The sequence below is a fragment of the Mustela nivalis genome (assembly GCF_964662115.1).
Source record: "Mustela nivalis genome assembly, chromosome: 8".
Classification (NCBI taxonomy): Eukaryota; Metazoa; Chordata; class Mammalia; order Carnivora; family Mustelidae; genus Mustela; species Mustela nivalis.
This window is the reverse complement of record NC_139027.1, coordinates 143078012-143105506: the sequence shown is the minus strand read 5'-3', so window position 1 is coordinate 143105506 and position 27495 is coordinate 143078012. Positions and strand designations below refer to the sequence as shown.

At 65.0% G+C, this 27495-nt stretch overlaps 2 protein-coding genes across 7 annotated transcripts in view; one reads left to right on the top strand and one right to left on the bottom strand.

Moving 5' to 3' along the window:
• Positions 1-42: 42 nt before the first annotated feature.
• Positions 43-27368, bottom strand: RTEL1 (regulator of telomere elongation helicase 1). Of its 6 annotated transcripts, none has more exons than XM_082746427.1 (36): positions 27207-27368; positions 26708-26965; positions 25572-25767; positions 25177-25270; positions 24490-24571; positions 24210-24270; positions 20857-20932; positions 20116-20200; positions 17870-17935; positions 17036-17186; positions 14168-14206; positions 13989-14067; positions 13197-13294; positions 12585-12640; positions 9722-9796; positions 9516-9597; positions 7322-7454; positions 7104-7217; positions 6976-7016; positions 6740-6825; positions 6538-6615; positions 6071-6148; positions 5516-5662; positions 5317-5432; positions 5040-5163; positions 4802-4949; positions 4453-4613; positions 3863-3961; positions 2412-2610; positions 2108-2248; positions 1527-1643; positions 1154-1387; positions 909-1070; positions 729-836; positions 528-628; positions 43-413 (listed from the first exon to the last, which is right to left on the bottom strand). In XM_082746427.1, exons 2-36 carry the CDS (start codon positions 26807-26809, stop codon positions 333-335), a joined length of 3810 nt encoding a protein of 1269 aa, XP_082602553.1. In that variant the 5' UTR covers positions 26810-26965; positions 27207-27368; the 3' UTR covers positions 43-332. The 6 variants fall into 6 exon arrangements, with proteins under 6 accessions (XP_082602553.1, XP_082602555.1, XP_082602557.1 ...); XM_082746429.1 differs by having other exon boundaries at positions 26708-26761; positions 27207-27315; XM_082746431.1 differs by lacking the exon at positions 528-628 and having other exon boundaries at positions 27207-27349.
• Positions 3511-27495, top strand: part of GMEB2 (glucocorticoid modulatory element binding protein 2) — a 38126-nt gene continuing 14141 nt past the window's right edge. Inside the window, exon 1 of the mRNA XM_082746476.1 lies at positions 3511-3734. The gene's annotated coding sequence lies outside the window, so the exon portion shown is untranslated. The remainder of the gene's footprint in view (positions 3735-27495) is intronic.

The following is a 27495-nucleotide window of genomic DNA, read 5'->3' as shown; positions in this document are numbered from 1 at the left end:
CTCTTCCTTCCCAGCACCCCCAGGCCCCTCGCCAAACCCTGATACAGTGTCAGTGACTTTATTAGGCAGCCGGTCATCCGATTAAAAGCAGGTCCACTGCCCACACACTGGTCCTGCAGAGGAGGCGGGGGCACACAGCCCCCCAGCTTCCTGTCCTGGGCTCGGGACGCAGCGGCGGAGCTCTGGATGCTCCACCACCAGCCCACAGGCCCGGGAGGTGAGCCAACCCGCCGCAGGCCCTGGGTGGGGTCTTCAGGGCATCTAGGTGAGTGCAGACCCTGTGGAGAGGCCCATGTCCACAGGGCTGTCAGCCGGCCCCGGGGTCTCCACACTCACTGGGGCTCTGGCCAGAAGACCTGCGTGATGCTCTGCTTCCGGGCGGGGGCGTGACAGGCCGGGCATGTTCTAGAAGCCTGTGGAGACACAGGAGTGCTGCCCAGACCCTGCTACCCAGACTGCCCCCCGACACCCCGGGAGACCAGGATGGGGACAGCTGTTGGATGTGTCCCCAGGGCCCCACTGCCAACCTGGAGGAGCTGACGCCAGCAGGCCCAGCAGCGGTGGAAATTGCAGGAGGGGCACTGGAAGGGGACCGTGTCCTCCGCCCCGCAGCCAGGGCAGGCCAGGCCTGCGGCAAGGGGGCCGGCGTGAGCGCCCGCGGCTTGTCCGCCCCACCCCCACCCCCACCCCCGCAGCCAGCATTCCCGGAGGCCCCTCCTGAGACCTACCGCACTTGGGTGGGGCGGGCCTGTGGGGGGTGCTGGGGGGCTGGCTGGGCGTGAAGAAGGCGGAAATCTTGCTCTGGGCCGTCCCACGCTTCTCGCACTGAGGGGCGCCTGGGGACAGAGGAGCCAGACTGACTTCGGTTCGGCCTGACGGGCTGAGTGGGGCTGGGGACGCTCGATTACCTGGCTTGGAAGCACTGAGGGCGAGGCTGGGAGGCACACTGGGGCTCCCCTCCTGGGGGCCTGGCACCCCAGTACCTGTGCTCGGGGCAGCCGGGCCCATCAGGTCTGCGCACGTCTGCAGGAAGCGGTGCTTGTGGTGGGGTCTGAGGAACATGCCGAACCCTGCATGGGGAGGGGTCAGGGTCAGCCCCGCCCCACTTCCCTCCCCCGCCTCCTCCGGCCAAGGTCCCTCCCCGGCCACTTGCTCTGCAACAGGGGCAAGTCCTCAGGCCTGGACGTTGTGAGGGCGGCCACCACAGCCACCACCTTCTCAAAGTCACTGTCCTGTTTGTACGTGGTCAGTGCCGCCAGGAGCTGGCTGCAGCCTGCGGACCCCAGGGCCTTCCGGACATCTGCCAAGTAGGCGCTCACAGCAGGCTGGCCTTGCTTCTCTGCCCTGGGGGCTCTAGGCCCCTCCTCTGGACGGCTGCTGGGGTCTCCTGGTGAGGAGGTAACAGGTCTCAGACCACGCCAGGGGTCTGGGGGCCCAGAGAGCTCCATGGGCATTCTGGGAACTGCTGCAGAACCAGTATGCCCCCCCACAACCAGGGTCTTCAGTTCTGGTTCAGGGACTGGTACCTGCGGGAGCTGGCCTGGGGACCAGGTGGGGCCTGCCTTGGTTCAGGTGCTGTCCGGGGTCCAGCTGCCCCGCTGCACCCCGAGCCAGGGTCAGCCTGGAGTCACACTCCTTCCCTCCTGAAGGCACACAGACACACAAGGAGCCATGCGGCTGGTCCCCAAGGGTCTGCAGTGCTTCCCTGGGAGAAGGCAGGGCTGCCCAAGGAAGACTGAGACCCACGATCGTCCTCAGACCACAGAAGCGGGACCCAGACCAGAGCCAACTGCTGGTAGGGGACTGGCAGAGACACCCCCCAGTGGACACTGAGACCAGAAAGGACACAGGTGGCTCTCAGACTGGACGGTCCCCTCCTGGGGGCCAAGCCAGGTCCCCAAGACACCTGTCCTCGAGAAAGTTCCTGCTCAGGATTCGGCCGCTGAATGGGGACAGGAGCCCCCAGGCTCTAGAGGTGCCGGGCCCAGCGGGCTGTGAGACTCGCAACGGGCTGGGCCTGGGCCGCACATACGGGGGCGGGGCGGGGGAGACCCAGGAGCAGTTGCCCGCCCTGCTCTCGGGGGATGGGTTTGAGGGCCCCGCTCACCGCTGGGGGTCTGCGCCGCCGGGGCCCCCGGCCTCTGAGGAAGGCTGAGCTCAGGCAGCGAGCTACAGCCGCGGCCCGTCCGCTGGAGGCACAGCTCCTCAAATCGCTGCTTGTGGTGCGGCCGCACGAACTGGTAGAAGCCTGTGTGGGGAGGGGCGTCTGGGCCTGTGGGCTCCAACGTGCTAAGCTGGGGGGTCTGGGATCACAGGCCATCTGGCCCCACCTTCTCTAGGGAGCAGGGACCACCGCAGACCCTGGTGCCCACCGCCCCCCGCAACAGCTGCGGTGCTGCCCCCTAAGGCACCTTGGAGCAGGCTGTGCTTCTCGGGGTCGTCAGCAAGGAGCGGGCTGAGGCAGGCCAGCAAGGCCTCCAGGTCATCAGAGCTCTTGTAGTCCCGCAGGGCCCTGGTGAAGGTGTGGAAGCCGGCCGGGCTCAGTGCCTGCTTCATGGCCACCATGAACAGCTTGGCTCTGCCCGTCTGCGCACCGGCGGCCGGGCCCTCCTGCCGGACACAGCACAGACGGCCCATCAGGCGGGGCTGAGGTGCTTCACCAAGGGGCCGCCACCAGCACAAAGACCGATGGCTGAGAAGGGTGCCCCAGTTCCACGGCCCGGCTGGGAGGCCAGGGATCACGGCGGCTTCTGTTGAACACAGCCACACCCCTCAGGGAGCAGCAGAGGCCAAGTGTGGACCTGCCCCCGCCAGGCCAGGGCCTCCCGCTCCTCGGCCAAGCCCCCCTGCGCCTATGCGGCAGACGGCCCCGGCTCAGGGGCAGCCAGCTCACAGAAAGGGGTACTCGGTGACTATGGGGCCTTCACACATCCCTGAGCCTCCTCTGTGCGGCACATCTCGGGCCCTGACGTGGGACCCTCAGCAAGGAAGCCCGGAAAACAGGGAGGAGGGGTCCAGGCCCGATGCCAAGGCTCCTGGCACCCTGCCCACTTCCCGACAGGAGCAGTGCCCCTCCCGGCCCTGCCCAGTTCTTCCCAGAAGCCAAGGAACATGGACAAAGCAAGTGGTGCATGGGGCTTTCCAGAGCCTTCCCGGCTCGGACTAACTCACCGGCCCTTCAGTGCTTTTCTCGGAGGCGCCCTGGGAAGCAGACCCTCCCCACAGCGGGGCATGTCAGCACCCACCCGTGAGCACTGATGGCGGGGGAGCTGGCCCGGCTGCAGGCCCCACACCAAACCGGCCTAAGGGCCAGGGCCTGACCTCTGTGCTGGACACAGGCATACCACCCAAAAAGCACTCTCCTGGAAAAGCAACAGCAAATGCAAGGCCTGAAGCTGAGCACAAGCGTGTGGGCCTCAAAAGCACGGGGAGCCCCTGCAGCTCGGGGACACACCGTGGCGCCCGGCCACGTGAAGGAGGTCAGACAGGGCAGTGCTACTCGGCCGGGCACAGGCTGCTGCTGACAGCTCCACGGGGCTCGGAAACGCTCCCTAGGCAAACCGAGTGAAAGACAGGCTTGGGGCCTGGGCGGTGGGGCCCTGGCATGGAGCCGCCCAGATGCCGGGAGCAGCAGGAGACCCCGCGGCCTGAGCCCAGGGGGCAGGAGGTGGTCCTGGGCGCTGCCGGGACAGGCTCAGCCGGAAGAGAGGAGGCGGCGAGATGCTCGTCTGCACGTTCCAGCCAGAGGCGGAAGGTAGCAAGGAGGCCCCCCGCCACACGCCCCAGGGCCGGTGTGGGGACCAGGCAGCCTGTGGCTCCTGCCCCCCACCCCACCCCACATGTGTGCCACTGGCTCCTGTACCTGGCGGCCACCGACCACCCTGATCTTCCTCCTTCCTGCTCTCTGTTCCTGCGCAGGCCTCTTCGTGCAGGGGACGCACACAGCGGAGAGGTCTCGTGCCTAAGGGTGACATACTGTGGTCCCAGCCACGCCCTCCGAGCCCCCAGAGCCCCCCGGGACACTGCAGGGGCCCACAGCTGGGGAGAAGGGTCCTCTCCTGAGTCGGCACCACTAGCCACCCTCGCGGGGCTGGGGCTCAGGCTCAGGCGCCGGCGGTTACGAGGGACCAGCACAGGGACTGGCGTGGACGGCAAGGGGGGGGCTCCACCTCCTGCTGAGGCTGGGCTCACCCCAGGGCCCAGGAGGCAGGGAGGGGCAGGGAGCTTTAGGTCCAGCCAGAGCGAAGGCTCCGGCTGAGCAGCGGTGTCCCCTGACGGCTCAGGGTCCCAGAAAGGGTGGCAGGAGCCGGACAGCGACCGGCCCACATCAAGTCCCGAGGAGCCCACAGGGCCGCATCGGGGAAGCCCCAGCTGACGGCCGGGAGCAGGGCAGGGGCGCGTGGCCAGGAGGTGGCAGAGTTGGGGGGGTGCCCGTCTCTGGAGCCCCCGCACCTCCTCCTCCCCAGGGGAGGCCTCATCCGCGGGTCCCCCGGCCCGCTGCTCGCTGCGCTCTAGGGCGGCCAGCAGTCCCACAGGCCTTGGCTGCGTGAGGCCCTGCGCCCGCTCGTACTCCACACATAGGCTGCTCTCGGCGTCCCCCGCGGCTGGCGATCCTGTGCGGGCACAGGCATCAGCAGGAGAGCCCATGGCAGGGGGCGTGGTTCAAGTCAGGTCCTCCTGTCAGGTCCCCCCCCCGGCCGGCCGCCAGCAACACTCGGACTCAGCCAGGTACTCTGGTCATTGGGCCCCGAGTGCCACCAGCCCCAGCCCCCCCCCCACCCTGTCAGCCAGGCACACACACCTGGGGGTCTCCGCCTCAGGCTGGGGACATGCACGTCCGGACTCTTGGCTTTCCTGGTGGAGAGGGGGCCAGGCGACATGGCCACCGAGACAGCACCTTGTCCCTCATCCAGACTTGGGGCAGCAAGCAGTGGAGCTGGCACAGGCATCTGCACAGTCACGGGGAGGTCAGGGGTCCCTGCAGACCCTTCCCCTGGGGAGGGCGTGAGCATAGGGCCAGCTGGGCGTTAGGAACTCACCATTTTCTGAGCAGCACGGAAGAACTGGGCCACGTCCCGAATGATGTGGCCAAAACTGTCATACACCTTGACGTGGGGACGCACCCAGGAAGGCAGCTGGGCTCTGGCGTCCGGCTGGGTGAACCTGGCCGGGGGCGGCTGTCAGCGCCGGAGCTCCACCTGCCACCCCACCCCCCAGCCAGGCCCAGACCCAGCCGCGCAGAGGGAAGGACCAGTGCCCGGTAGGTGCCGTGAGGCTGCAGGGCAGAGGTCCTGTGCGAGCTGGGGAGAGCCACACCTGTGGTCACAGAGGAAGATGGCCCCGTAGTCATGGCGATGCCGGATCACCCGCCCAATGGCCTGATTCACAGCCCTGGACGCCTGCTGTCGGTACCACTCGTGCCCCGAGAGGAGCTGTCGTGGGGGAGGGGACGGCGTTCGGTCACGAGGCCTCCAGTCCCGCCTACCCACCCCCACATAAGCCTGAGGCCCCTCACCTGGCCTCCAGGCCCACCAAGGCTCTTCAGCTCGTCTAGGAACTGCATCTTGAGAACAACTCGCGGGTCCATGCGTGGAGGGTACGGCAGGCCCGTGACGATCACACCTCGGCCGTTCATGTCCGCGAAGTCCAGGCCCTCGCTGGCCTGGGGGGTAGTAGGCACTCTTCCCCCATCTGCCCATGCCCGGAGCCTCAGAGGCACAGGCACCCACATGTGGGCAGGGAGAGCGAAGCCTCCCACCCTGGGCCAGGCCCTCCGTGGGATTCACAGCCCCCAGGGCCTCTCACAGTCGTGGGACCCCCTGCCAACCTTCCCACCCGCAGCCCGAGAGGGACACTCACTCCCAATGCCAAGAGCCACTGCTTGGGGACTGCCCAGCAAGGGACGAGAGGGCTACACCGTCCGGACACATGCTTGCTGGACTTGAGGCCCCGGGGAGAGAGTCAGACTGGCCCATCTCGCAGCCGCCAGGTCCCGCACAGTGAGCTTCCCCCCCAACACAGGCCCCCGACGGGCCGGTGAGTGTGGGACCCAGACTCTTGGCAGCCTCACCTTCCCCCGGCACACGGCCAGGAAAGAGGCCCCGCTGGACCCAGGAGCAGCGACTTGTTTGTAGTAGGCGCCCACCACCTGGACGAAGAGACTAGTCAGCTCCTTCGGTTTGCGGGAGCGAGACCCCAGGTCCCACCCCCTGAGATGGAAGGCTGTCCAGCTGGGAGGTGGGCCAGCGGGGTTCCAGCAGCTTCCTCGCGGCACAGGCTCCCAGGCTCACCCAGGGCCTGCTCAGTGCTTCCCAGAAAGCATGGGGGGCCCAGGGCTGGGGGCAAGGGAAGGGGGAGCCTTGCTTCAGGGTCGGCCCCTCAGACACAAGGGCCTGCGGTCATCACCCCCAGGCCCAAACTTCCTGAGAGGAGACAGGTCAGGTCCATGCGAGCCTAGCGCTCGCCAGAGCCGCTGGTCAGGAACAGCGGCCAGCCCAGGGTTGCCGCGAAGGGCTGTGGAGCCCCGATTGTGCAGACCTCGGAGAAGCCACCTTTGCTCCTCGGCTCCACAAACACAGGCTTCAGGGCCTCCAGCTTCCTGGCAAAGTCATGGGCCTGTGCGAAGAGATGGGGAAAGGGACGCCCGTCGCGCCTCAGAGCAGGGCACGGGCCCCAGCCCGGCCAGACCCGTGGCTGCTTGGGGCGCCCCTCCCGCCGCAGGACACAAAGGAGGGCGCACCCGCCAGAACTCCAGGCTCTTCTCCATGACGGGGTAGGAAGGAAAGAAGACCAGGAGCCCGTGCGGCACGACGCGGGCGATGTTGCCTGGAAGGGCCGTGGCTCTGCTCAGCCGCAGGGGTGTCCGCAGGGGCTGCCCGTGGCTCCCAACAGGCAGAGCAGGCATGGCAGGGGCCCCAGGCACCCCAGAATGCGGTGGGAGCCAAGACGGGGCTCAGGCTCCCCACGGGCACTCACCTAGCGCCTTACCCAGGGAGGACAAGCACACATCTGAAAACCTGCACACAAGCCAGGAGCCCACGGTCACAAGGGCCCTGGCGACTGGCCCGCAGCCTGCCCACCTCCTCGTCCACCAGGCCCCCTACCGTTTGTCAAAGGCAGAACTCAGCTGGGCTCCGTCGGGGCCTTTGGGGACAATCCCCACCCAGATCTGCTGTTTGCTGATGACGTGGGGGTTCTCCAGGCACACGGGGAAAGGGCTGGGAGCAGCGGGGCGGCCCCTGTGAGGTCCTGAGCCCCAGGATCCTCAAGCCGAGGCCGGCCTTGGGACCCCCACCCCCAAAGGGCCTGGGGCAACCCTTACATCTGCATCTCCAGAGCCAAGGAGGACACGGGGGCCAGCGTGCCGCTGGTGAGGATGACGGAGCGGACGCCCTGGCGGACCAGCTCTTGCATGCTGTGGCCGGGGCTGAAGCACCAGTAGCTCAGAACCTTCCCTGTGGGACAAGCGGGAGGCTGGGCTGGCCACGCTGGGCCCGGCAGCCCGCACACACAGGTCTGAGCAAGGGGGGCCCTGCCTGAGCCTTAAGCTGAGAGCCCCAGGCCTCGTGGGACTGGAAGCAGATCCAGAGTGGGCACCCAGGGGCAGACACTGGCGTCACCTCTAGAAAGGACAACCGCCCCCAACCCAGACCTGCAGAGATGGACACGTGGCTGGGGGCACAAAGGACAGGCCGGTGGCTGCCATCATAGGCCACTGGCCGAAGGACACGAGAAGAAAGCAGAACCCAAACTCCGCTCGCCAAAGAGGCAGCAGGAGCCCACGTTCGCCCGGAGGCAGGCGCCGGCAGTGGCATTACCATCCACATTCGCTGGGGGCCTGTCTCCTACTGGCTCCCAGCAGGTTCTAGAAGCTTAGGGCATCACAAGAGCACAAGCAGAACGACCTCAAACAGGGGCCTAAAGTCCAGGCTCGCTCATGGGGCAGCAGGAACACATCCCCTAAAGAACAAACCACTTTCTGGGGCCAGAAAAGCCTTTGCCACCTTCGGGTCGGGATCAGCCCTGTGACAGGGAAGGCTGTGGGGGCCGGGAGCTGGCCCTTCTCTGTGCAAGGCCCGGGGACACGGCCGGCCCGTCCACACTCACGCACATCCTAGCTTCTCGGTAAAGCCAGCAAGGAACCAACTTCCTAAAACCGCCCAGCCCAGGGAGCGGCTATTTCTGAGAACTTACATGTTCTCTGAGCTGCCCAGAACACGGGACGCCACACCCCACTTGGCCTTGGTTCCTACACACCCTGCCCATGTCTAAGTTTCATGGAGAGAGAACTCAGATGTAGAGAGAGGCCTCGGGTGCTGGCATGAACCGCTTCCTGTGACCTCACAACTAATGAGTGAGGGGTGCACTGGCCTCCCCGGCTCTCACGGAAGCTACTTCCTGCTCTGAAAGGCCAGGTGACCCGCCAAGGTCATACTGGGAGCCTCCCTGGATGGCGCTGGCCTTGTCCATGTTCCCAGCCCTGCTTTTCCTGTGCAAGGGCACGGCTCCAAGAGGGACTGCAGCCGGCAGGTCGGGAAGGGGTGTGTGGGTGGGGCAGGGGGTTAGGCCTGGAACACAGGCAGGCAGGGCCACCACTGATGAGTGGCAAGGACAGGAGGCACAGCTGGCCTTAGGACCCACTGCCCGGCATGTACTCTGCAAACCCCACTCAAAACACCAAGTTGCGGGGCGCCTGGGTGGCTCAGTGGGTTAAGCCTCTGCCTCTGGCTCAGGTCATGATCCCAGGGTCCTGGGATCAAGTCCCGCATCAGGCTCTCTGCTCGGTGGGGAGCCTGCTTCCTCCTCTCTCTGCCTGCCTCTCTGCCTGCTTGTGATCTCTGTCTGTCAAATAAATAAATACTTTAAAAAAACAAAACCAAAAATCTCCCAAGTTGCAATGGGTGCTGAACTCTCTGGGGTGGCCAGGACGCTCGCCAGGGCTGGAAGCCATGGGGACAGACACCCTGGCCGAAAGACCAGCTACACCAAAAGCCACAGGATGTCTGGCACAGACCCCACCCTCCTGTGTCACAGCAGCCCCAGCTCGAGGACATGCAGAAGCCAGTACGACCAACAACATGGAGAGAGCATGATGTGGGGCGAGGCCTGACCTCCCAGGGGGGCCAAGAGAACCGGCACCGCAGGAACCTGGGGGGCCAGCAGACACGATCGTGGGGCCCGAACCCGCCCCTCCCGGGCCTGCTGGGTGGGATGACACTCAAGCAGCACACCCGGGGTGACGAGAACGTGCCCAGGCCTCCTGCGGGCAGGCCCCACGTGCGGGGGACTGAGCGCAGCCCAGCTCGGCAGCCTCCCGGCAGGTGAGTCCAGACAGGCTCTGGGCCATCGGCCCGCACTGAAGTCTTTCTCCAAGGGCCCTGGCAAGGCATGAGCTGGAAGGTCACTCGGAGCAGGTGCACTCAGGGCAGGGGCCTGGAGACCCGCAGCGAGACCTCGGCTGCGCTGAAGCGGAGTGGGGGGTGGGTTCCTTCCTCCCCCCGCAAGGGGCACCATACCTTGCTTTCTGGCTGCTGTGCTGTTCCAGGCATCTGACCGCTGAGCCTTCCTCTGGTGCCCGACATCAGGGTGGATATGTACCTGGAGGGACACAATGGACAGGGACCCTGAGACCCAGCCCAGGAATCCCACGTCCTGGGGGCAGCCCCCACCTGTAGGACTGAGAACCCCACCCAGAGCTCCCTGCCCGGGAGGCAGCCCCTACCTTGTAGGACTGAGAGACCCCAGGCCCCACCATGGAACCGGGCACGCCCTCAGCGGGGTCTGCAGTGAACACAATCTGGAAAGCGGGTGTGGGGGACAATGTCAGCAGGACACAGCGGAGGCCACCACTCCTGCCAAGTGGTCCCCACACAGAGGAGATGGACGCTCAGGGCGCAGTAACCCCCTGCCCCAGCCCTGAGCGGCCCGCACCCTCCTGGGGCGCCTGCCCGCTCCCCCATCCCTGCAGGCGCCCTCCTCGGCAGCCGGTCCACATGCTCTCATGGGGTGCAGGCGTGGGGCCATCGGGGGGTCAGGGGAAGGACCTAGTTCACCCCAGAAGTGAAAGGGTAAAAGTGACCCCGAACTCAAGTAACAGGAGCCGTGCCCTCGCCCGGGGCAGCGAGCTGAGAACACGCCACTGCTGGGGACACGCCCCCTGGGGAGCAGGCACGGGCACCGCAGGCTGCAGACACCATCGTGCTCGCTTAGAATCCCCACAGGAGCAGGTGACAGACTTTCAGAACTAAGAAGAAAACCAAGTCAGACAGCAGCCTCGGTGACCAACAAAAAAATCAGGAAGGGGTGCCCCATCCTGCCTGATGCCCGGGCCACGATGGGGCCGTGCCAGGGGCCTGAGGACCACTGGCTTCCTGTTGGAGCCGGCTCAGCAGGGGAGCGGGTCCCATGCCATCCTGCGGCGCCAGTCCTGTCCCTCCCACAGCCTCCAGCCTGCGTCGGCCACAAACGCCTGTTCTCGCGCTCCCTGGCGACGCGAATGTGGGGACACGCAAGGCTTCAGCTTGGCAGCCCCTTGCGCATTCACCACGGCCCGCTGACCCCCTGAGGTCCCGGGCTGGCCCAAGGCACCCACCTTGCCCCAAAGCCGGCTGTGGGGACTCTCCCCAGCAGGAGGGGAAACAGCAGAGTGAGACGCAGGCCCACAGGCAGCACCAAGTGGCCACGGACACTGAGCCATCCGCCAGGCCTGCTGAGAGCAGCTGCCAAAGGCAAGGCCTAACACACGGGGGCAGGGGTGCTCGGCCCCAGCGCGCAAACTGGAGCTCTGGGCAGGGAGGGCCAGGGGCCTAACGGCCAGGAGCTGCAGACGGGGCACGGGGGGCCCAGAGACCAGACAGTCACAAAGGGCCGTGGCTCCAGGCAGCAGCAGTCTGGAGTGCCTGCTGTCCCCTCACAGAAGTGCGCGGAGGACGGCAAGACAAAGCCGGGCCCCTGGGGGACAGGGCCAGCCCTCACCACACTCGAGGGCACGGAGCCCCGGCGCTCAATCACAGCACCGGCAGGGGCTCGGCAGGTCTGCGGGACACACCCCCTGGGCTGTGGGGTCGCCCCCTCCTGACGGCCCCTCCTGGTCTCCAACATCGGGCCGTACAGACAGGGCGGCTGCCATAACCGAGGCCGTGCCTGGACCCGGGGCCCGCCTCCCTCTGGGCCCTCGCACAGCAAGGGGGCACCCTGGGAGCCGGGGCCTCCCCGGCCAGGCCCTACAGCACGGGCACAAGTGCCTGGCCGGCAGTCCCTCGCACCACACAGCCCAGGGCCTCCTGTGTCATGGTTTCACTGCGGACCTCTGGCCACCAAAAAGTTCTCTTCCAAAAGGCCTAGCAAGGCGAGAGAGGGCCCTCAGCCGGGCTGGCAGCCACCCGACCGAGAGACACAGAGCCTGGCTTGTCCACTTGAACCAAGGAAATGGCTCAGCTGGGCCCGAGGACGGCTGGACACAGGTCAGAACACTGGTGGGCAGGAAGCATCCATGTCCACAGACCCTGGGGTGTGGCCTGTCCCTACTGGTTGCCCGGCCAGGGAGAGAGACGGTTTGCACGTGGCAAAAGGGGCTCAGCGAGCCCTGGGGGCCGGTCCCCACCCTGAAGTGGACGGCAGAGGACATGCTGATCACGCCTGCCAACTTGGAGCACCAAGCCCGAGGGCCCCACCTGGGTTCACAGGCACTGCCAACGCACTCACCCCCGAAGTCTGAACGCGTCTCTGCGTGGGCGGGACCAGGGCCCAGATATGGGGTTGGGCGGACAGAGCCTCTGCCCTTTCGTTCTCTAACTGGCTCATGCTCTGACTTTCCTCTGAAAAGCTGGTCAAGAACTAACTTGAGGAGGGAGCGCCTGGGTGGCCTCGTTGGTTAGGCGTCTGCCTTTGGCTCAGATAATGATCTTAGAGCCCCAGGACTGAGCCCCAGATCGGGCTCCCTGCGAGGGGGGAGTCTGCTTCTCCCTCTGCCCCTCCCCCTGCTCCTTCTCTCTCTCTCTCTCTCTCTCTCTCTCAAGTAAGTAAATAAAATATTAAAAAAGAAAAAACAGGGGCGCCTGGGTGGCTCAGTGGGTTAAAGCCTCTGCCTTCAGCTCAGGTCATGATCCCAGAGTTCTGGGATCGAGCCCTGCATCGGGCTCTCTGCTCAACAAGGAGCCTGCTTCCTCCTCTCTCTCTGCCTGCCTCTCTGCCTACTTGTGATCTCTGTCAAATAAATAAATAAAATCTTAAAAAAAAAAAAAAAACAAAACAGAAGAAGTAACTTGAGAGAAAGTGAGGGCAGACGGCAGGGGAGCAGACACTGAGCTGATGTGAAAACCAGGGGACTCCGCCAGGCCCTCGTCCCACCTGCCCCGGAGCACCTATCCTGGACAGGACTGACCAGAACAGCCAAGCGTGGCCTCTCCCTCAGGGCCCAGCAGTGTGCCTTCAGGGCCAGAGGAAACACGCGCCAGGGGCCATCGATTCGAAGCCTAGGTCTTGCCCCGCCAAGACTGAATCAGTAACAGCTCCAGGATGAGAAAGCAGCCCTGAACCCCCGTCAGAAAAAAGACGCTGCATCTTTGCCGCAAGGCCGCTCCTACCTGGATGATGTCTGAGAGCTTCTGCAGGCCCGCTGTGCTGGTCCACGGCCCCGCACCTGTGGGAGCAGCCGCTGGCCATCCCCCACCCCCACCAGGGGAGCCAGACCCCCCCCCCACCTTCAGGACCCACGAGCAAGCTCAGCCTCAACCCCCTGTTAGTGTGGGCCGCGCCCTCGGGGGCTCAGTGGCATGAGAAAAAGAGGCTCTGTGGTCGGGCAGGGCTGGGGCTGCCAGGCCACCCCCAGGGCTGGAGCACAGCAAGGCTGGTCAGAGATGACAACAAGACCCACCCAGCAGAAAGGGGCCCGCGGTGCGGCCTCGGCCTCAGGGTAGAAACAGGAGGAGGAGTGGGACGGTGAGGAGAGAGGCTGGCGGGACCCGTGGCCCACTGGCCGCCACGTCCCTCACCGCACTTTCTTTAAAGGGGCCGACCAGGAAACCGACAAGCTGGGCTGGGCTTTATAAAACACGCCCGTCCAGCGGCACTGATGCCCGGACATCGCAGTCAGGAAAGGAGCTCCGGGGTGACCTTCTGTGGCAGGCCACGGCCCTAGGACAAGGCCCGGTGTGGGAGCCAACACAGGGGCAGCTGCAGGGCAGGCTGGGACTCACGTCCTGCCAGGTGCTGGATGATCTGGTCCAGGGAGTCGAGGATGCAGCCTTTAGTCTGAAGCGTTATCTGGGCCTCGGCAAACAGCTCGAAGATGTAGCTGTGGAGGCGAGAGGCTCAGGCAGGGCCCCGGGCTAGGCTCAGGAGCTGCTGACAGCCAGAGGCCTCTGAAGTTCCCTTCCCTCGGATGCCCGAGCGGAGCCCTCTCCTGCCCAAACCCAGAGGTGAGGGAGGCCTGTGCCCTCGGGAGCCCTGAGTGCAGAGGAAAAGGCAAGCCCCCAAGGGCAGCTCTGGGAGACAGCAAGTCCTGCCGTCTGGGCCTCGGTGGCGTGGGTGGCGCTGGCCGAGGAGCCTGGCTCATCTGTGAAACAAGTGGGAGCCCTGCGAGGCTCTGAGCACAGCGCAGCAGACGGGCCTGGGAAGGAGGCAGGCAGCAGTGCTCCAGCACATTCTAGAACATTCCGTGCCTCTAGAACCCGAGCCCGGATCAGAGCTACCACCAACCCCAGGACATGATCCCTTGTCTACCTTCGGGAGACACACCCAACCGCCCTGTGCCCTGGTCAGAGCCCTCCCGGACCACGGAGGCTGCAAGGGGTGGCTGGCGGGGTGGGGGTGGGGGGTGGCCGGGCCAGTAGCCACGCCTGTGTACACAGCACCCCCGAGACTCCCAAGACAACCTAGCGCACAGACAGCAGCCCCTCACGGGCCGCTGAGACCCACCCAGACCTCCTAGGCGTGGGGGTGGGGCCGGGGGACCACAGGGAGAGCCTGGCGCACCCACAGTCCTTTACCTCCCTGGCTTGGTGACACCGCTGTGGTTCCCAGGCAGCTCAACAGCGTCGATGGCCCCCTCCAGGCGAAGCAAGATCGCTGTGGGGCGAGGGGCGAGGTGTCCGTCAGGTGTGCCCCCCGCTGTGGCGTCAGGTGTGCCCCCCCCCCCCGCCAGCTGTGGGGGAGGGGCAGCACTCACTCTTGAGCTTTGCGATGTCTTGCAGCTCCAGGTGCAGCCCTGGGGGAGCAGCAAACACATGGTCACCGACTACTTCCACCCCCCTGGGCCCCAAAGAGCAGGAATCGGGCTGGGTTCCTGCCTGTTCCTCCAAGTGGGCGTGGCACAGAGACACCCACGGACAAGCGCACGAGGCTCTGAGATCCGCACAGCCCGCACGGGGGCCAGCAGCAGCAGTGCGAGTGCAGGGACACGCCGTGGGCACGCTCACGTGTGGGGACACACTGCCTGGCCCGGTCCACCGGAGACCCAGCCAACGACTGAGCCAGCAACAAACAAGGATCCCTGTGCCCACATGGTGGATTCTCGAGAGAACACCCCCCAGGAGACGAGACGGGGCTCCGTGGAAATGTGGCTGAGGGCCAGGGTGGGACAGGAAGCACGGGGAGGGAGTGGGCAGCCCCCGGCCCCCTTCAGCGCCTGGTGGGGCCACGGGAACGCTAAAGAAGGGACCCCTGAGTTCAGCGATGACGAGGCTTACGGAGGACGGACACCACCGTCTGGGTTTAAACACAAGTACACCGACGACATTAAGAACTACTCTCCTCCTGAGAGGAACAAGGGATCGATCCCAAGTCAGGATTAAATCCAAGCTCCCAAACCAGAACACCGGAAGAATGTCCCACATCCACCCAGCCTTTCCTGTGACAACGGTGCCACAGAGCAACAGCTGCGGCCAAGAGCGTCTTCATAAAACCGTCCCTCCCAGTAAACGGCGGGACACGGTTGGCGCATCACCGTCTCGCCTTCCCCCAGCACGGAGCCCGACGACATTCCCGCAGACACGGCAAGAACCAGACCCAGCACGCCTCCCAACGGGAAGACATGCCACCCCTCGGCCTGGCCTGTGACGAGAGGCCTCAGGAGAAGCCACGCCGTCCTCGATCTGCCGCCACGGGGTCCCCTCGGCGTGGCCCTGCCGCCCGCCGGCGGTGCGGGGCCATCTCGGGCCCGCCTCGTGCCTCCGCGCGCTAACCACGGGGACGTCTACTCTGAAGCAGTGTCTCTTCCTGACTTTTGCCTCTTTCTGACTGGGTTGTCTTCTCCTCGAGTGGTAAGAGTTTCTGAATATATTTTGGATACAAACCCCTCATCAGACCCACCAGAAATCCCTGCCATAGAGGGTGTGAGAACTTGCCGTCCGTGTGCTCTCCCCGACCCCAGCACACCCACGAGAAAAGCAGACGCCTCCCAACTAAGGTACACCCCACAGAAGGCTTCACCGACCCTCCCGCCCACCGTGGAGGGTATCACGAACAGGCGAGGTGCGAGAAACTCCGACCGGCACGGCTGCAGAGGGTGGCTGGCGCCCTGGGGTTTCCAGGGACAGAACTAGGACATCACACCCGGTAGGACCACCACTTCCAAGCCAAACAACTGGAAAAAACGTTCCATTTCACTTCTGAGAGAAAAGCACATCAAAACCGCACTGAGAGCCGTTTCCATCTGGGAGACTGGCACGTGTGGCCAGGCCCCCCGGCCGCCACACAGGCCGGCTTCAGCAGCACAGCGGCGCACTTCCGGCTGCCCCCAGCCCCAAGCCCCAGCATGCACCCGGGGTTGTGTTCGCCCCCAGGTCACTCGGGGAGCCCTGCTGGTCCTCACGGAATGCTGGCAACAACCCAGTGTCCCACAGACGGACCCAGGACCCCCGCTGCAGGGAGGCAGCAGCTGAGGAGAGGGAGCTTCTGTATGGAGGGGGGGCTCTGCAGGACGCATGAGGAATGAACACAGCCAAGTGCAAGTGCACGTACAAGGGACAGCACGGCTCCGTGTGCAGCAGAGAGGAGTAAACTAAATGTGCTCGTGTCCGCTCCTTCTGGGGGGAAACAGAGCCCAGCAAGGACAAACCAGAACCCAGCAAGATGCGTCCCTCAGGTGTCTTGACTTCCAGAACCACGGTCCCATGTCAGACACCCCAGGGCAACCCAACTAATAAAGTCAACAAGAAGCAGCACGGAGTAAGAAATGACCCTAAGATGACCACACGGCTGCAACGGGGGGCCACGGAGGGGCAACCAAGGACACGGCAGCACCGTCTTCTGACCGGCACTCAGCCTCAGGCCAGGAAGGCTCCAACACGCAGCTCAGGGAAGCAAGCTTTCCTTCCTCACGGTGGGCATCTGCTCTCCGGAAGACTGCGGAAGCTTCAGGAGCGAACCGACAAATGAGACGACAAGGAATCCTCACTAGCACAGGAAGGAATGAGACACCGAGGAGGCTGGGGAGCGAGCGGGCGCGGGAGCTACGCCGCTGCAGGCGGGCGGGCCACCCCGTGCCGCGCAGGGCAGCAGCGGGTCCCCGGGCTCCAGGAGCGAGAGGCATCCAGACGTGAAGCCCATCACTGTGCGAACGCCACAGCCATCATTAATTCAGGGAGGAAGTACCCACAGATGCCACAGGCTGCTTAGGAATTACAAATGGAAGAAGTAACTTCACAGCAGAGAAATCTGGCAGTCATCACTTCACAGGGTGATCAGAGTGGGCGTCGACGCAGGGGCCAAGTCCACGCCGAGCAGGGAGCCCGACGCAGGGCAGCAAGGCCTGAGCTGAAGGCAGCTGCTTAACTGACGCAGCCGCCCCGGTGCCCCTACTTTTCATTTGTCTACAGTCTATCCCGACTGGGAAAGTACAGAAAGGTCTTGAGAAAACGCTGGACTGGCTGGGTGGCACCTACTTCCTGGTCTGTGAGACCCCGAGGAAACTGGGGAGGAAGTCCGTACTGTCTCCAAACAATGACCCGAAGGGCGGGCCCTGGGAAGACTCAGGCCTCCAGGACCCCCGAGAGCACCTGGCGGCCCGTCTGTCCGTCCCCACCTGTGAGCTCACCTGGGTCGGCAGCCGTGCTGAACTCCACGAGGAGCTCGGCCTGCTGGGCTGCCTTGGTCTGCTCCTCCAGAAGCTGGTCTAGGACATCCAATCCCGAAGCCAAATCATGCGGGGTCAGGTCAAAGGACGCCGTCTCCTCGCACATCTTCTCCTGGGAGTCCAGACACATCCATCAGGCTACGGCCAAACGGGGGCAGGGACTCGGGGACCCAGGAAGCCGTGGTTGGGTAGGGGTACAGGCTACTGGAAGCCCCATCCCACCACACATTTAGAACAGAAATTTCTGGGGGCGCCTGGCTGGGTCCATCAGAAAAGCACACAACTCTGATCTTGGGGTCATGAGCTGGCTGTAGAGATTACTAGAAAAAATAAACTTTAAAAAATAAAGAAATTTCTGGCTTTTCTCCTAAGTCAGACCCGGCCCACTAGACCCATGGTACCATCCCCCATGATAACAAATGCCTGGAACCACGTGGAGACCTGAGGGCGGCTGCTGCCGTCCCGGGACACTAGGCTCCAGAGCACACAAGTGGCCTTCCTCCCCTGTCCTGCTCAAGAGCAGCCGTTCCTGGAAACACAGGGCCCTGAGCAGAGACCACAGCAATGCGGCGGAAGGGCAGCGGGAACAGGGAGGGACCGGCTGTGGTCACTAGTGGGCAAGCGTCAGGTTAGGCGGCCACCGAGGGACAAAGAGAACCAAGCAGGGGCTGTGAGTTCGGGATGGGACGGGCCACAGGGCCGGCCAGCACACCCTGCCCAGACCTTGGACAGAAAGGTCTGCACTGCTCTCTGCAGGGACGCGGGGGAGGCAGCGGAAAGCCACTGGGCACTCACCACATTGTGAGCTTCATCAAAAATCACAACCGTCCCCTTCAGGTCAATGCCGTGGGCTCGGCGACTCTGCAGCAAGAGGAGAAGGATGCCAGGCTGGGCCCGAAAGGCTCAAGGCCAGCAGGGGACGCCCCCTCAGGCCACGCCCGCCTGGATCTCCCCACCCACTGAGCTGGACGTCAGGTGTCCCTTCTGGCGACACGCAGCACGAGGGATCAGGCGTGTGACCCCACAGATTGCAGCCACACAGCCACGGGAGGGGCCCAGGCAGGGCTTGGGCTGGTGCTGACTTGCGGTGGACCTGGGTGGGGTCAACGCCAGTATTTCTTTACTTCAGCTGCTTTTGAGGTCCAATTCTCCTAAAAATACAGTGTCCGTTTTACGTGTGCAGGTGGGTCTGGACAAAGGCAAGCACCGCGCCGTCAGCACGAGAAGAGCAGATCTGCTCACCTCCCCCTGCCCGAGGGCTCTGACCATCCTTGTGAGCGGGGATCAGCTCTGCCTTTCCTGGGCTGTCCTGGAAACAGAGTCAGGCAGCAGCAGGGCTCGTCCAACGGCCCATGGGCAGTGTGCACGGAGACCCACGTGTGTCGCTGATGTGTGGCCACAGCTCAGCCCTCCTCACGGCTCGTGGCGCTGTTTTGGGGACACCTGCTGCCGACGGACGGGGCTGTTCTTAGTGCGGACCACAGATAGCAAGGCTCTGGCCCTGGCTGCTCCCCTCGGGTGTGCTGGTGGAGCGGCACCCCACCTCACATGGCGAGCAGAGGAGCCCAGCATGGCCCTGCGTCCTCGGTGGACACTGTCACCGGCCTCCTTCCGGACACTCTGGTGGGAGCACAAGGCCATCCCCCTGTGGCTTGAACCTGCATTTTCTCCAGACCAGCAGTGCTGCACACTCTCCACACATGGGCTGACTTGGCCGCCGCAGCTACCTTCCTCGGGGATGGCCGGTCGAGTGACAGAGACGCCACCCAGAATCGGGCACAGTCCACAGTACCAGGAAAACTCTCCCTTGGTGACTCACTGCCATTTTCTTAATTTTCCCCTCCTCTTAGAAGTCAAGGCTTCCGATGGTGGCGACTCCGACGTGGAGTTCTCTGGGGCCGGTCTGTGTGAGCGAGACCAGGCCCAGCTCCCGGCTCTGTCCCGGAGGAGCTCTGTGCGGCCGGCTCTTCCATCCGGGCTGTGCAGCGTCAGAGAACTGCTGAAATTCATTCTCTTCCCAACAGACATCCAATTCCAGCACCAATTTTTAGAGAAAAAAGTCCCAAACCTTTCCTTTTCCCGCTGAAAATATCTAAGCAAGCTTTCTGAAAACCAACTGCAAGCCGTGGGGGCGTGTCTCGGTGGCACTGCCGTGTGGCGGTGGCCGGCAGCTTGGTCTGTGCACTGCAGCCCGTCCTGCAGCCCCCACCTCCAGCCTCTGTCGTGGCTCCCTTGCTCCCTTCCGCCCTCGGCCATTCCAGGTCCGCCAGATGACCGCATCGTCAGGCCCAGGGCACCATGCTGGGGTGGGGCCGGCCAGGCACCAGTGCGCCCCACGCTCTGCGCAGGGTCCGGACTGCTTTAGAGCCGCCCTCACCGTGCCCACGCTCCGCTTCCTCCTGCTCTCTCTTCATGGCCTCTGAAGGCTGCCCTTCCTCAGAGACATCCCTGCCCTAGGGCAGCAACCCCAGCCCCGGGCTCTGCTCCTCTCCACTCCCGCCGCTGAGCACCTGCACCGCCCCCACTGGCTAACTGCCCACACCACGGTCATGCTGGACCAGTAAGGCCCCGGGCGGCAACGCGTCATCCACCCTGCCGCGGCAACACGAAGGCCAAGCCACCGCACACATGGGGCGTGAGGCCCGCATTCAAGCACGGGGGGTGTGCGAGGATGGGTGGACACGTGCATCTCAAGAGACGGCTGCAAGGGAGGCCCGGACCACACGCTCAGGGCTACCTCACTGGGCCCACCTGGGAAGAGACAAGCCGAGCCGCCAGGACAAGGCCAGGGACTGGCCTCGGATGCAGCCACCGGGCTGCCTCACTCCATCAGCCCGCCCACTCCCAGAGAGCCTGGCATGGCAGCCCCCGGCCCCATGCTGGTGACAGCTGTCCCCAGGGCAGGGAGGGAGGCGGAGGCCTTGCACACACGCCTGCAGCTCTCTCTCAGAAACTGAACCACTGAGGCTCCGCAGTCCCGCATGAGCCCAGGGACGCCACCCGATACCAACAATCGCCAGCTGCAGGGGCCAAGACCTCACCTTGGCGTCCAACAAGTAGTTGTATGGCATGAAGATGATGTCGGCTTGCTGCTTCAGGTTCCGAGACAGGTAGTACGGGCACAGGCTGCGGAGGGGAGGGAGGCACATGCTGGAGCCACGGGGGAGGTCCAGGCCCTCGGAGGGGCTCCCGCTGGGCCGCGCCCTGACAGGCAGGCAAGAGGAAGGAGCCCCGTGCTGCACGGGGGCTCAGACGGGAGCCGGGGCCTGGGGGCTGCCGAAGGGCTCACTGCGTGACGGTTCACGCACCACTTTTCAACCACGGCAGCGGATCACCTGTTAAAGAATCAACATAAACAAAAAACCCCAATCCTATTCCTGGGTAGAGAACACGGCAATCAGAAAGAAAACGCCCAGTCCTGTCTTTGCACAACCCAACGTCCTGAAGCGATTAGATATCGACACAAAGATCGGAAAAGCACGCGGGTTCTGTGGAAACCAGATGAGTGGAGAAGGCTGGCGCCGTGCCCACTGGCCGCTGGAAGCCGAAGCAAGTCCGTCAGGAAGCCGGGGCTGCCCGGCAGCGCTGTGGTCACCTTGGCAGCAGGGACAGCTTCCCTGCTGCCCCGGTATTCAAAACCACTATTTTCACACCAAACCACCGTTAATTTTACAATTAGTCAAGGGAGCAAAGCAAAGGAAGTGGCGGGCCCGGCCTTGTCACGGCAGAACCTGCTCCAGAAGGGCGGACGGGCGGCGGCTGTCCGGCTGCAGGGGTCTCACCTATGCTTGTTCCCACTTCTGACCAGGTCCTCAATGTCCAGGATGGTGGTAGCTAGCTCCTGCTCCAGGCTCTTCTCTGAGGACACAGGCAAGAACAAAGACACGTCCTCAGGCCCAATGAGTCCCCGCAGACCCCAGAGGAACACCCAGGCAGTGACCCTTCCTCCAGGCAGGACTAGGGCACTCAACCACCTACGGACTCACCAGAGAATTCCTGCTCTAAGACTGTGAGTGACCTTGGAAGGGCCCCAGACCTGAAGTAACCCTCCGGGGGCCCAGCTCTCTACCTCGAGAGAGAGCTGCTGGCCTGAGACCAAGCAGTAACAGGACAGGGGACCTCAGGGGACAAAGGGGGATGTGCAGCCCCTCAGCCAGTCTCTAGATGCCCTCGAGGCTGTGCCTGGAAGCATCTGTCCTATAATTAGGCTTTGGTCTGGCCACAATTAGCTTTCTCTCTTCGCCTCCCCGCAAAGGCCAACAGTACAGGAAGACAGATCTGAGGCAGGCCGGAGGGAGGTGGGAGGCCCCGAAGCAGAACCCACTCGATGCCTCACAGACCCGTGATGGCCGCCCAAGAGAAGCACGACTCCCTGCTGGCTGCACTGGTGGCCTGGGCCAGAAAGGAGCTAAGAAGGGCCCCCAAGAACCCCCTGAAGAGCTGCCTTCACCCAGCCCCTCAGGAGCCGCACCCAGGCTGGGAGGCCCAGGGCTCGCTCTCCTCGAACACAGTCCGGAGGCCCAGGACAGCCTCCTGTGGAAACCGGCTCCTGGCTCTTGGCCCCACTGTGGCAGGTCCTGGGCCCCGCCCTTCACTGCAGAGGCTAGAACACATCTTGGCGGGGACCTTGGTGGTGACCGAACCCAAAATGCCCCCTAGGGACAGCAGGGAGAGAAGAGCTGTGCGCCGAACGGCACAGCCGCAACAGAGGAGCCTGTCTGCGGGCTCTGCAGCAGGACGGCCGAACGCAGCAGCCCGAAGAGGAGGGCGTGGTGAAGGGGCTGCAGCCAGGCTGACCCCAGCACGCAGATGCTGCAGGCAGCGAGCACGGCCCTTTGCCTGCGCCCCCAGACAGAAGCCAAGGAGAACCGAGCTCCGCACCTTTCTCCTTCCTCCCACAGGTTCCTCTCGGACCCCTTCTGGAGTCGGCTCACTCGCCCCAAGGGTGCGCAGCTGCTGGCGTTGTGGCCAGCATGAGCGGTGGCCCCGCACATCCCATGGCAGGCGGCAGAGGAGGCTAAGATGCAGTAAAGAGGCGCAGGAGGAGCGCCAACAGAGCAGGAAGGCTGGGGACCTGGGCATGACCAACGAAGCCTGGAGCCAGCTGCGACAGGGCCCTCACTTTGCCATGCACGGGGCGTGGTAGGGGCAGGGGCTGCAGCCCAGGAGGCCACACACCTGCCCCGGCACTGCCTCCACCTCCACTGTGAGCCGGAAGTGCCCCTCAGTTCCCGCCTCTCCTCTGGACTCCTGACCCTCCCCCCACCCCTGTTCCATCACCCACCGGATAAGGTAAGAGATGCTGCAGGCGCACAGTAGAGCTGACAATAGTCCAAGAGCAGGGCAGGGCCGGAGTGGGGCGGCGCGGGGGCGGTGGCGCAGGGGTGGGGCGGCGCGGGGGTGGGGCTGTGCCTGTGTGGGGTGATGCGGGGAACTGCACTGCAGGTGAGGGCTGGAGAGCAGAGAGCTGAGCCACAGAGAGCTGCTTTAAGGGGAGGGAGCAGTTCCCACCAAGCGTTGCTCAAAGGCTCGGGCCGCGGTGAACAGGGTACCAGCAACCCACCCCTTTGCCGAGAATGTGGACAGAGGCAGCCACAATGGGGCAGAAAGACAGGACTCCACCGAGCACCACAGGTGCGGCCCGAAGGCCTATGAGACAGCGGGACCGGGCCAGGAGAGCAGGGGACGGAAGGAGGACAAAGCCAGGGGAGAAACGCCTTGGAGGCTTCCTGACACCCACAAGCCTCACACAAACACAGCAAAGCAGAGCCACTCAGCCAGCAGCCTCCTGGAGCGGGGCACGAGCCACCACCAGGCCACAGCGGGGGGCGGCTGCTCTCGTGCAGGGTCACTGCGGGCCAGGCCAGTCCCCGGTGCTTCCTACGCACTCATCACTGCTGTGCCGAGGGTTCCCGGTGCCACCGGACCAAACAACACAGCCAGCAAGAAGGCGGTGAGCGGTGAGCTCCGGGGACAGGGCACAAGGTGCCTAATGCTGGGAGGTGAGCGTCCCAGCTTGCTGAGAGCAGACACGGCCCTGGCATGCCGGGCACCCCAAACCCCAGCATTAGGGCCCTGTAAGTGCCCAAGGGCCTCTGTCACTCCTGTGCCAGGATCTGAGTCCCAGCCGAGGCAAGGAAGAGGGAACCCCGACCCCACCGAAGCACAACGCCTGAGCCATAGCGCCGGGCTGCGCTAGGAGATGTAGAGACCACAGCCCAGAGAAGCGCCCCACGGAGCTTCTGGTTCCAGCGGACCTCCAGACGCAGGGGCAGCCACGCGATGGAAAAGCAAGACCTGACAGACGTGGAGGCAAGGGGAGCCAGCCCTCCGCTCTGGGCCGAAGGAAGGTGTGCAGCAGGAATCAAGGGCCCTGGGCACCGGTGGCCACACACATCAAGCTACGCCAGGGCCAGCGGCCGTCACAACCCTGGGCCAGTCACTTCAGCCACCTCCAGGGGAGGCGGTCCTCCCGCAGCACCAGAGGCTGGCAGACTGCCCGGACTCAGGGAGACCCACACCCTTGCTGTGCCCCATCGCACCCCAAGGACACACGGCAAATCAGTAAAAGGAAAAGCCTACGGAGGGGTCCGGGAGACCAGGCACAGCGTCCAGAACCCCCTCCCGGCTATCTGCCCCGGAACGAGCTGAGACCACGTGTGAAATGCTGTCTCCCGGGAAGCTCGCCAGAGGCCCGGCACCCAGGGCGTCTGCTGGGGCCGATCACGGGGGCACCCCTGGCTGGCGGGGGCCCAAATCCCAGACTCCCGGCGGGGAGGAGCTGCTCAGCATCAACCCCGCTGCTGGCACCGACAGTTTAGGCCCGGAGAGCCCCACCTCTCAGGACGGAGAATCCCTGAAATCCACGCTCCCAGACAGCGGCGAGGCTAGCCTGGCCAGCAGGCCCCTCTGAGACGGCAGCCTTCCCTGCCCTGGCCTTTCTGTACACGATCCAGCATGGGTCCACAGTCCGGAGACGGTGCCCAGCACCACCCCGCCTCACCCCCTCACGTCGCTGAACCAATGGGGCCAGTCTGGAGCCCCAAAGTGGAGAGCCAGCAGGCCACAAGGCCCAGGAGGCAGCACACGCTCTAAGCCCACCCGGCTCCTGGAGTGGCTTCCCCAGACCCCTTACCTTCTACGTTGTTGTAGAAATGACAGGAACGACTTGCTACCTTCTTTCGGCACAAGTGAATCTGGGACATAAAGGGTGCGGGTGTGGGGCGGTGCGGGTATGGGGCAGCCCCAGCTAGCACAATGGTCAAGGAAGGGCAGAGTGCTGGGCCAGCCAGGGGACACGCCAGGAACTGTGCCCTGCTCCAGCCCCCACCAGCTCTTCACCAGGCCCTCCCCAGGGGGCAGAGGCAAGGGCTCTGAAAGAACCAGAGAGAACAGCACGCGCCCCCAAAACCCACCTGCATGTGGCTGCTCTCCTGCTTCTTCACCTCGGGGTGGATGCACAGCTGCTCCCGGGAGCCCAGCACGCATACCCTAGGCCTGGCAGAAGACAGATGATGGGGTCCAAGGACCAGGGAGCAAGAGCCCCGGTGCCATCTAGCAGCATGAACATGGCCGTGCGGGGAGACGGGGCTCACACCTGCACCAGGTAGCCAGAGGGAGGGGCCACGGCCACAGCGGGCCCCAGGCTTGGGAGGCACTTTCTCCACTGCATGGCCCAGCCTGAGCCAGGAGACGGGGTGGGGGAAACAGGCAGATGGGAGGAGACCCCACTGACTCCGTGCCCCCCATACAGGAGGCGGGCGCAGGACCCCAGGACTCCTACAGCTCTGCTGGGCTCCAGGACGAGGCAGCGCCTCCTGTCCCCTCACACGCCCGCACGGGGACCCACACCCACAGGTGACACCACATCGCCTTCCAGGGGCTCCGGGCGCTAAGCCGAGGTCGGTGCACCAGAAAGGAGGGCTTTCTCCGGAGCGCGGGCAGCACAGACAGCCTGACCTCACGCGGTGCGGCGGGCTGCAGCGGAGCGCAGGGGGCTCTGCGGTCCAGAGGGGACTCCAGGCAGAACGCCACCATCACACCAGCTCGTCAAGGCCAGCCCCCCGTAAGTCAGAGGCAGGGGCGAGCGGCGCCTGACCCACCGGTAGGACGTGTGCCGAAGCTCGCCGATGGCCTGAGTGAGCTGCGAGTGGGTCCTGGAAGCGTAAACGATCTTCGGGAGGTCCGCGTAGCAAGCTGCCCGGACACAAGGAAGCAGCGCGGGTCAGGGCACCACGGGACGACACTCTGGTGTGCCGTGGACCCGGGGGCACTCGGCTCACTCAGCCCGGTGCGGGGAGCGAGCTCAGGGGCTTTCTGCGGAGTTCTAGTTTGGCCACAGGGCTCTGCCCCCAGGCTCGCAGCCCCCGCTGAGGGAGAATGTCGCGGCTACCACGCCCCTCGCCCCTCGCCAAGCTCCGCACCAGAGCCTCACCAGCCCTCTCTATTCCTCTGCTGCCTCTCTGCGGAGACCCAGAGGGGCTGAAGGGAGCCTCACCTGGGGTGTCCCCGTCTGAAGCGGCAGCCCCCCAGGACGACAAGGTGTGATCAAGGAAGAGCTCCCCGGGTGCCCTCTCAGCAATCCTGCGGGCCGAAACGGCGTCGCGGAGGTGCTCCCGCCAGGCCAGCACGCTGCAGAGCAGGCACAGCGTCTTCCCCGTGCCGGTGGGGCTCTCCAGGATGCCGTTGACTTTCTGAATGGGGTCAGCAACGAGGTCACGGGGAAGCAGGGAGCAGCACTGCAGACCGCACGGCCCGCCGAGACCAGGCCGGCAGCCCGACAGCGGGACCGCTCTGCTCAGGCTGAGCCCACCCGACGCGGCAAAAGGCCTGCGGAACGGCCAGCAACATGACACGCGTCCACTGTCCCCCGAAAGCCAGCGGCTATGGGCTAATTCCGCACCGAACGATGTGCACGGCATTACTCGGGACTCAACAGTGTTTCTCAGCCTAACCCGTTAGGCGGCTGCCGACACGGTGCTGTTCTGTAACTTTGGACACAAAGTTCTGCCGAGCGGAACCTGATGACCTACGTACACCTCACGCGGGAGCCTGAGCAACAAGCCCGGGGAGACACAGGGCGAAGCGGCCAGGCTGTGCTGCCGGCTCCCGGGGACGGGCACTGGGCTCCTCCCCGCAGGAGTCCAGTCTGCGCGCACACAGCCGCCGGGAGCCGCTGCAGAGTCTGCCCGCGGGCGCTGGGAGCTCCGTCAGGGCACGAGACGACACGCTAAGGAAGCCACGGACAGCTACCTGCACTCCTGCCTTCCGGCACATTCCTGAGCTTTACAGACCTTCCAAAACGAGGATTAGGCACCGGCTAGGCCTCCACGTGCAAACACTACTTCCGGACCCTCAAACGCTGACTGCCCCCCACACTCGGCCTCGGCTCAAACGCCACCTCCTCAGAGAGACCTCAAGGTGCTCCCGGCCTACGGCCCCCAACTCTCCTTCAGCGCAACAGCTGTTCTACTTGTCTGTCATCTCCCCTAGAACGCCGGCGCCATTTGTGACCCGTCCTGTGTCCGGAAGGAGGCCTGTGACCCCACGGGGCTCAGCAGGAGGGAGCGGAAGGCAGACGGTGGTCCCGTGAGGACCCGTCCCAGGGCACGCGCGCGCCGACGGCCGCCGTACCTTCTGCAGACACTCCAGGACCCTGCTCATGTACTCCTCCTGGCACGGGTACGGCTGGAAAGGGAAGTCCACGGTCACACCCCTCAGGGCTATCTTGGGCATGCCGGCCTGTTCGCAGGAGGGCCCAGAGGCCGGCGGGCACACGGGCTGTGTGAGTGTGGGAGACCAACTCTCCTCCGGACGTCTGGGAGCCTCAGCCACTGCAGCTCGGCGAGGCCAGCCCGCGGCGCTGCGACAGGCCACTGTCCCCAGGAAGCCCTATGGCACAGATGGGGACAAGCCTGTGGGCAGCCTCTCCCGAGTCCCGGGCCACGCCACCAGCCGGGCAGTCCCGCCGCGCACGAGCAGGGCACGCCTGCGACACCCTAAGGTGAGGAGTCCGGGGGCAGGAAGAACCTGCAGGTGGGCCCTGCCGAGCTCTCCGGCCCGAAGCGGCTCCTTCCCGCGCGAGGCGAGGCGTGCCCGGCCCCACGCGCTCTGCGGGCAGCAGTTCGCTTACCTGCGGCAGAGCGTCCACAGGTCGGATCCCCGGCCTGGCGCGCCCTGGGCACCGGGGCCGGCGGACCGTTCACCCCAACACTGACGGCCCCTCCACCCCACTCGGCCGGACCCCCGCCCCCGCTCGACCCGGACCCCCGGATCCCTGCCCCGCTGGGAGATCCCCCCGCCCCCACCCCCGCCGGGACCCCCGCCCGGAGACCCGCTCGGCGGAGCGCGGGGCCCCGCCCACGGGCCCTGGAAAACCACCGGCCCCAGAATGCAGCGCGGCAGAGAGACCGGCGCGCGGG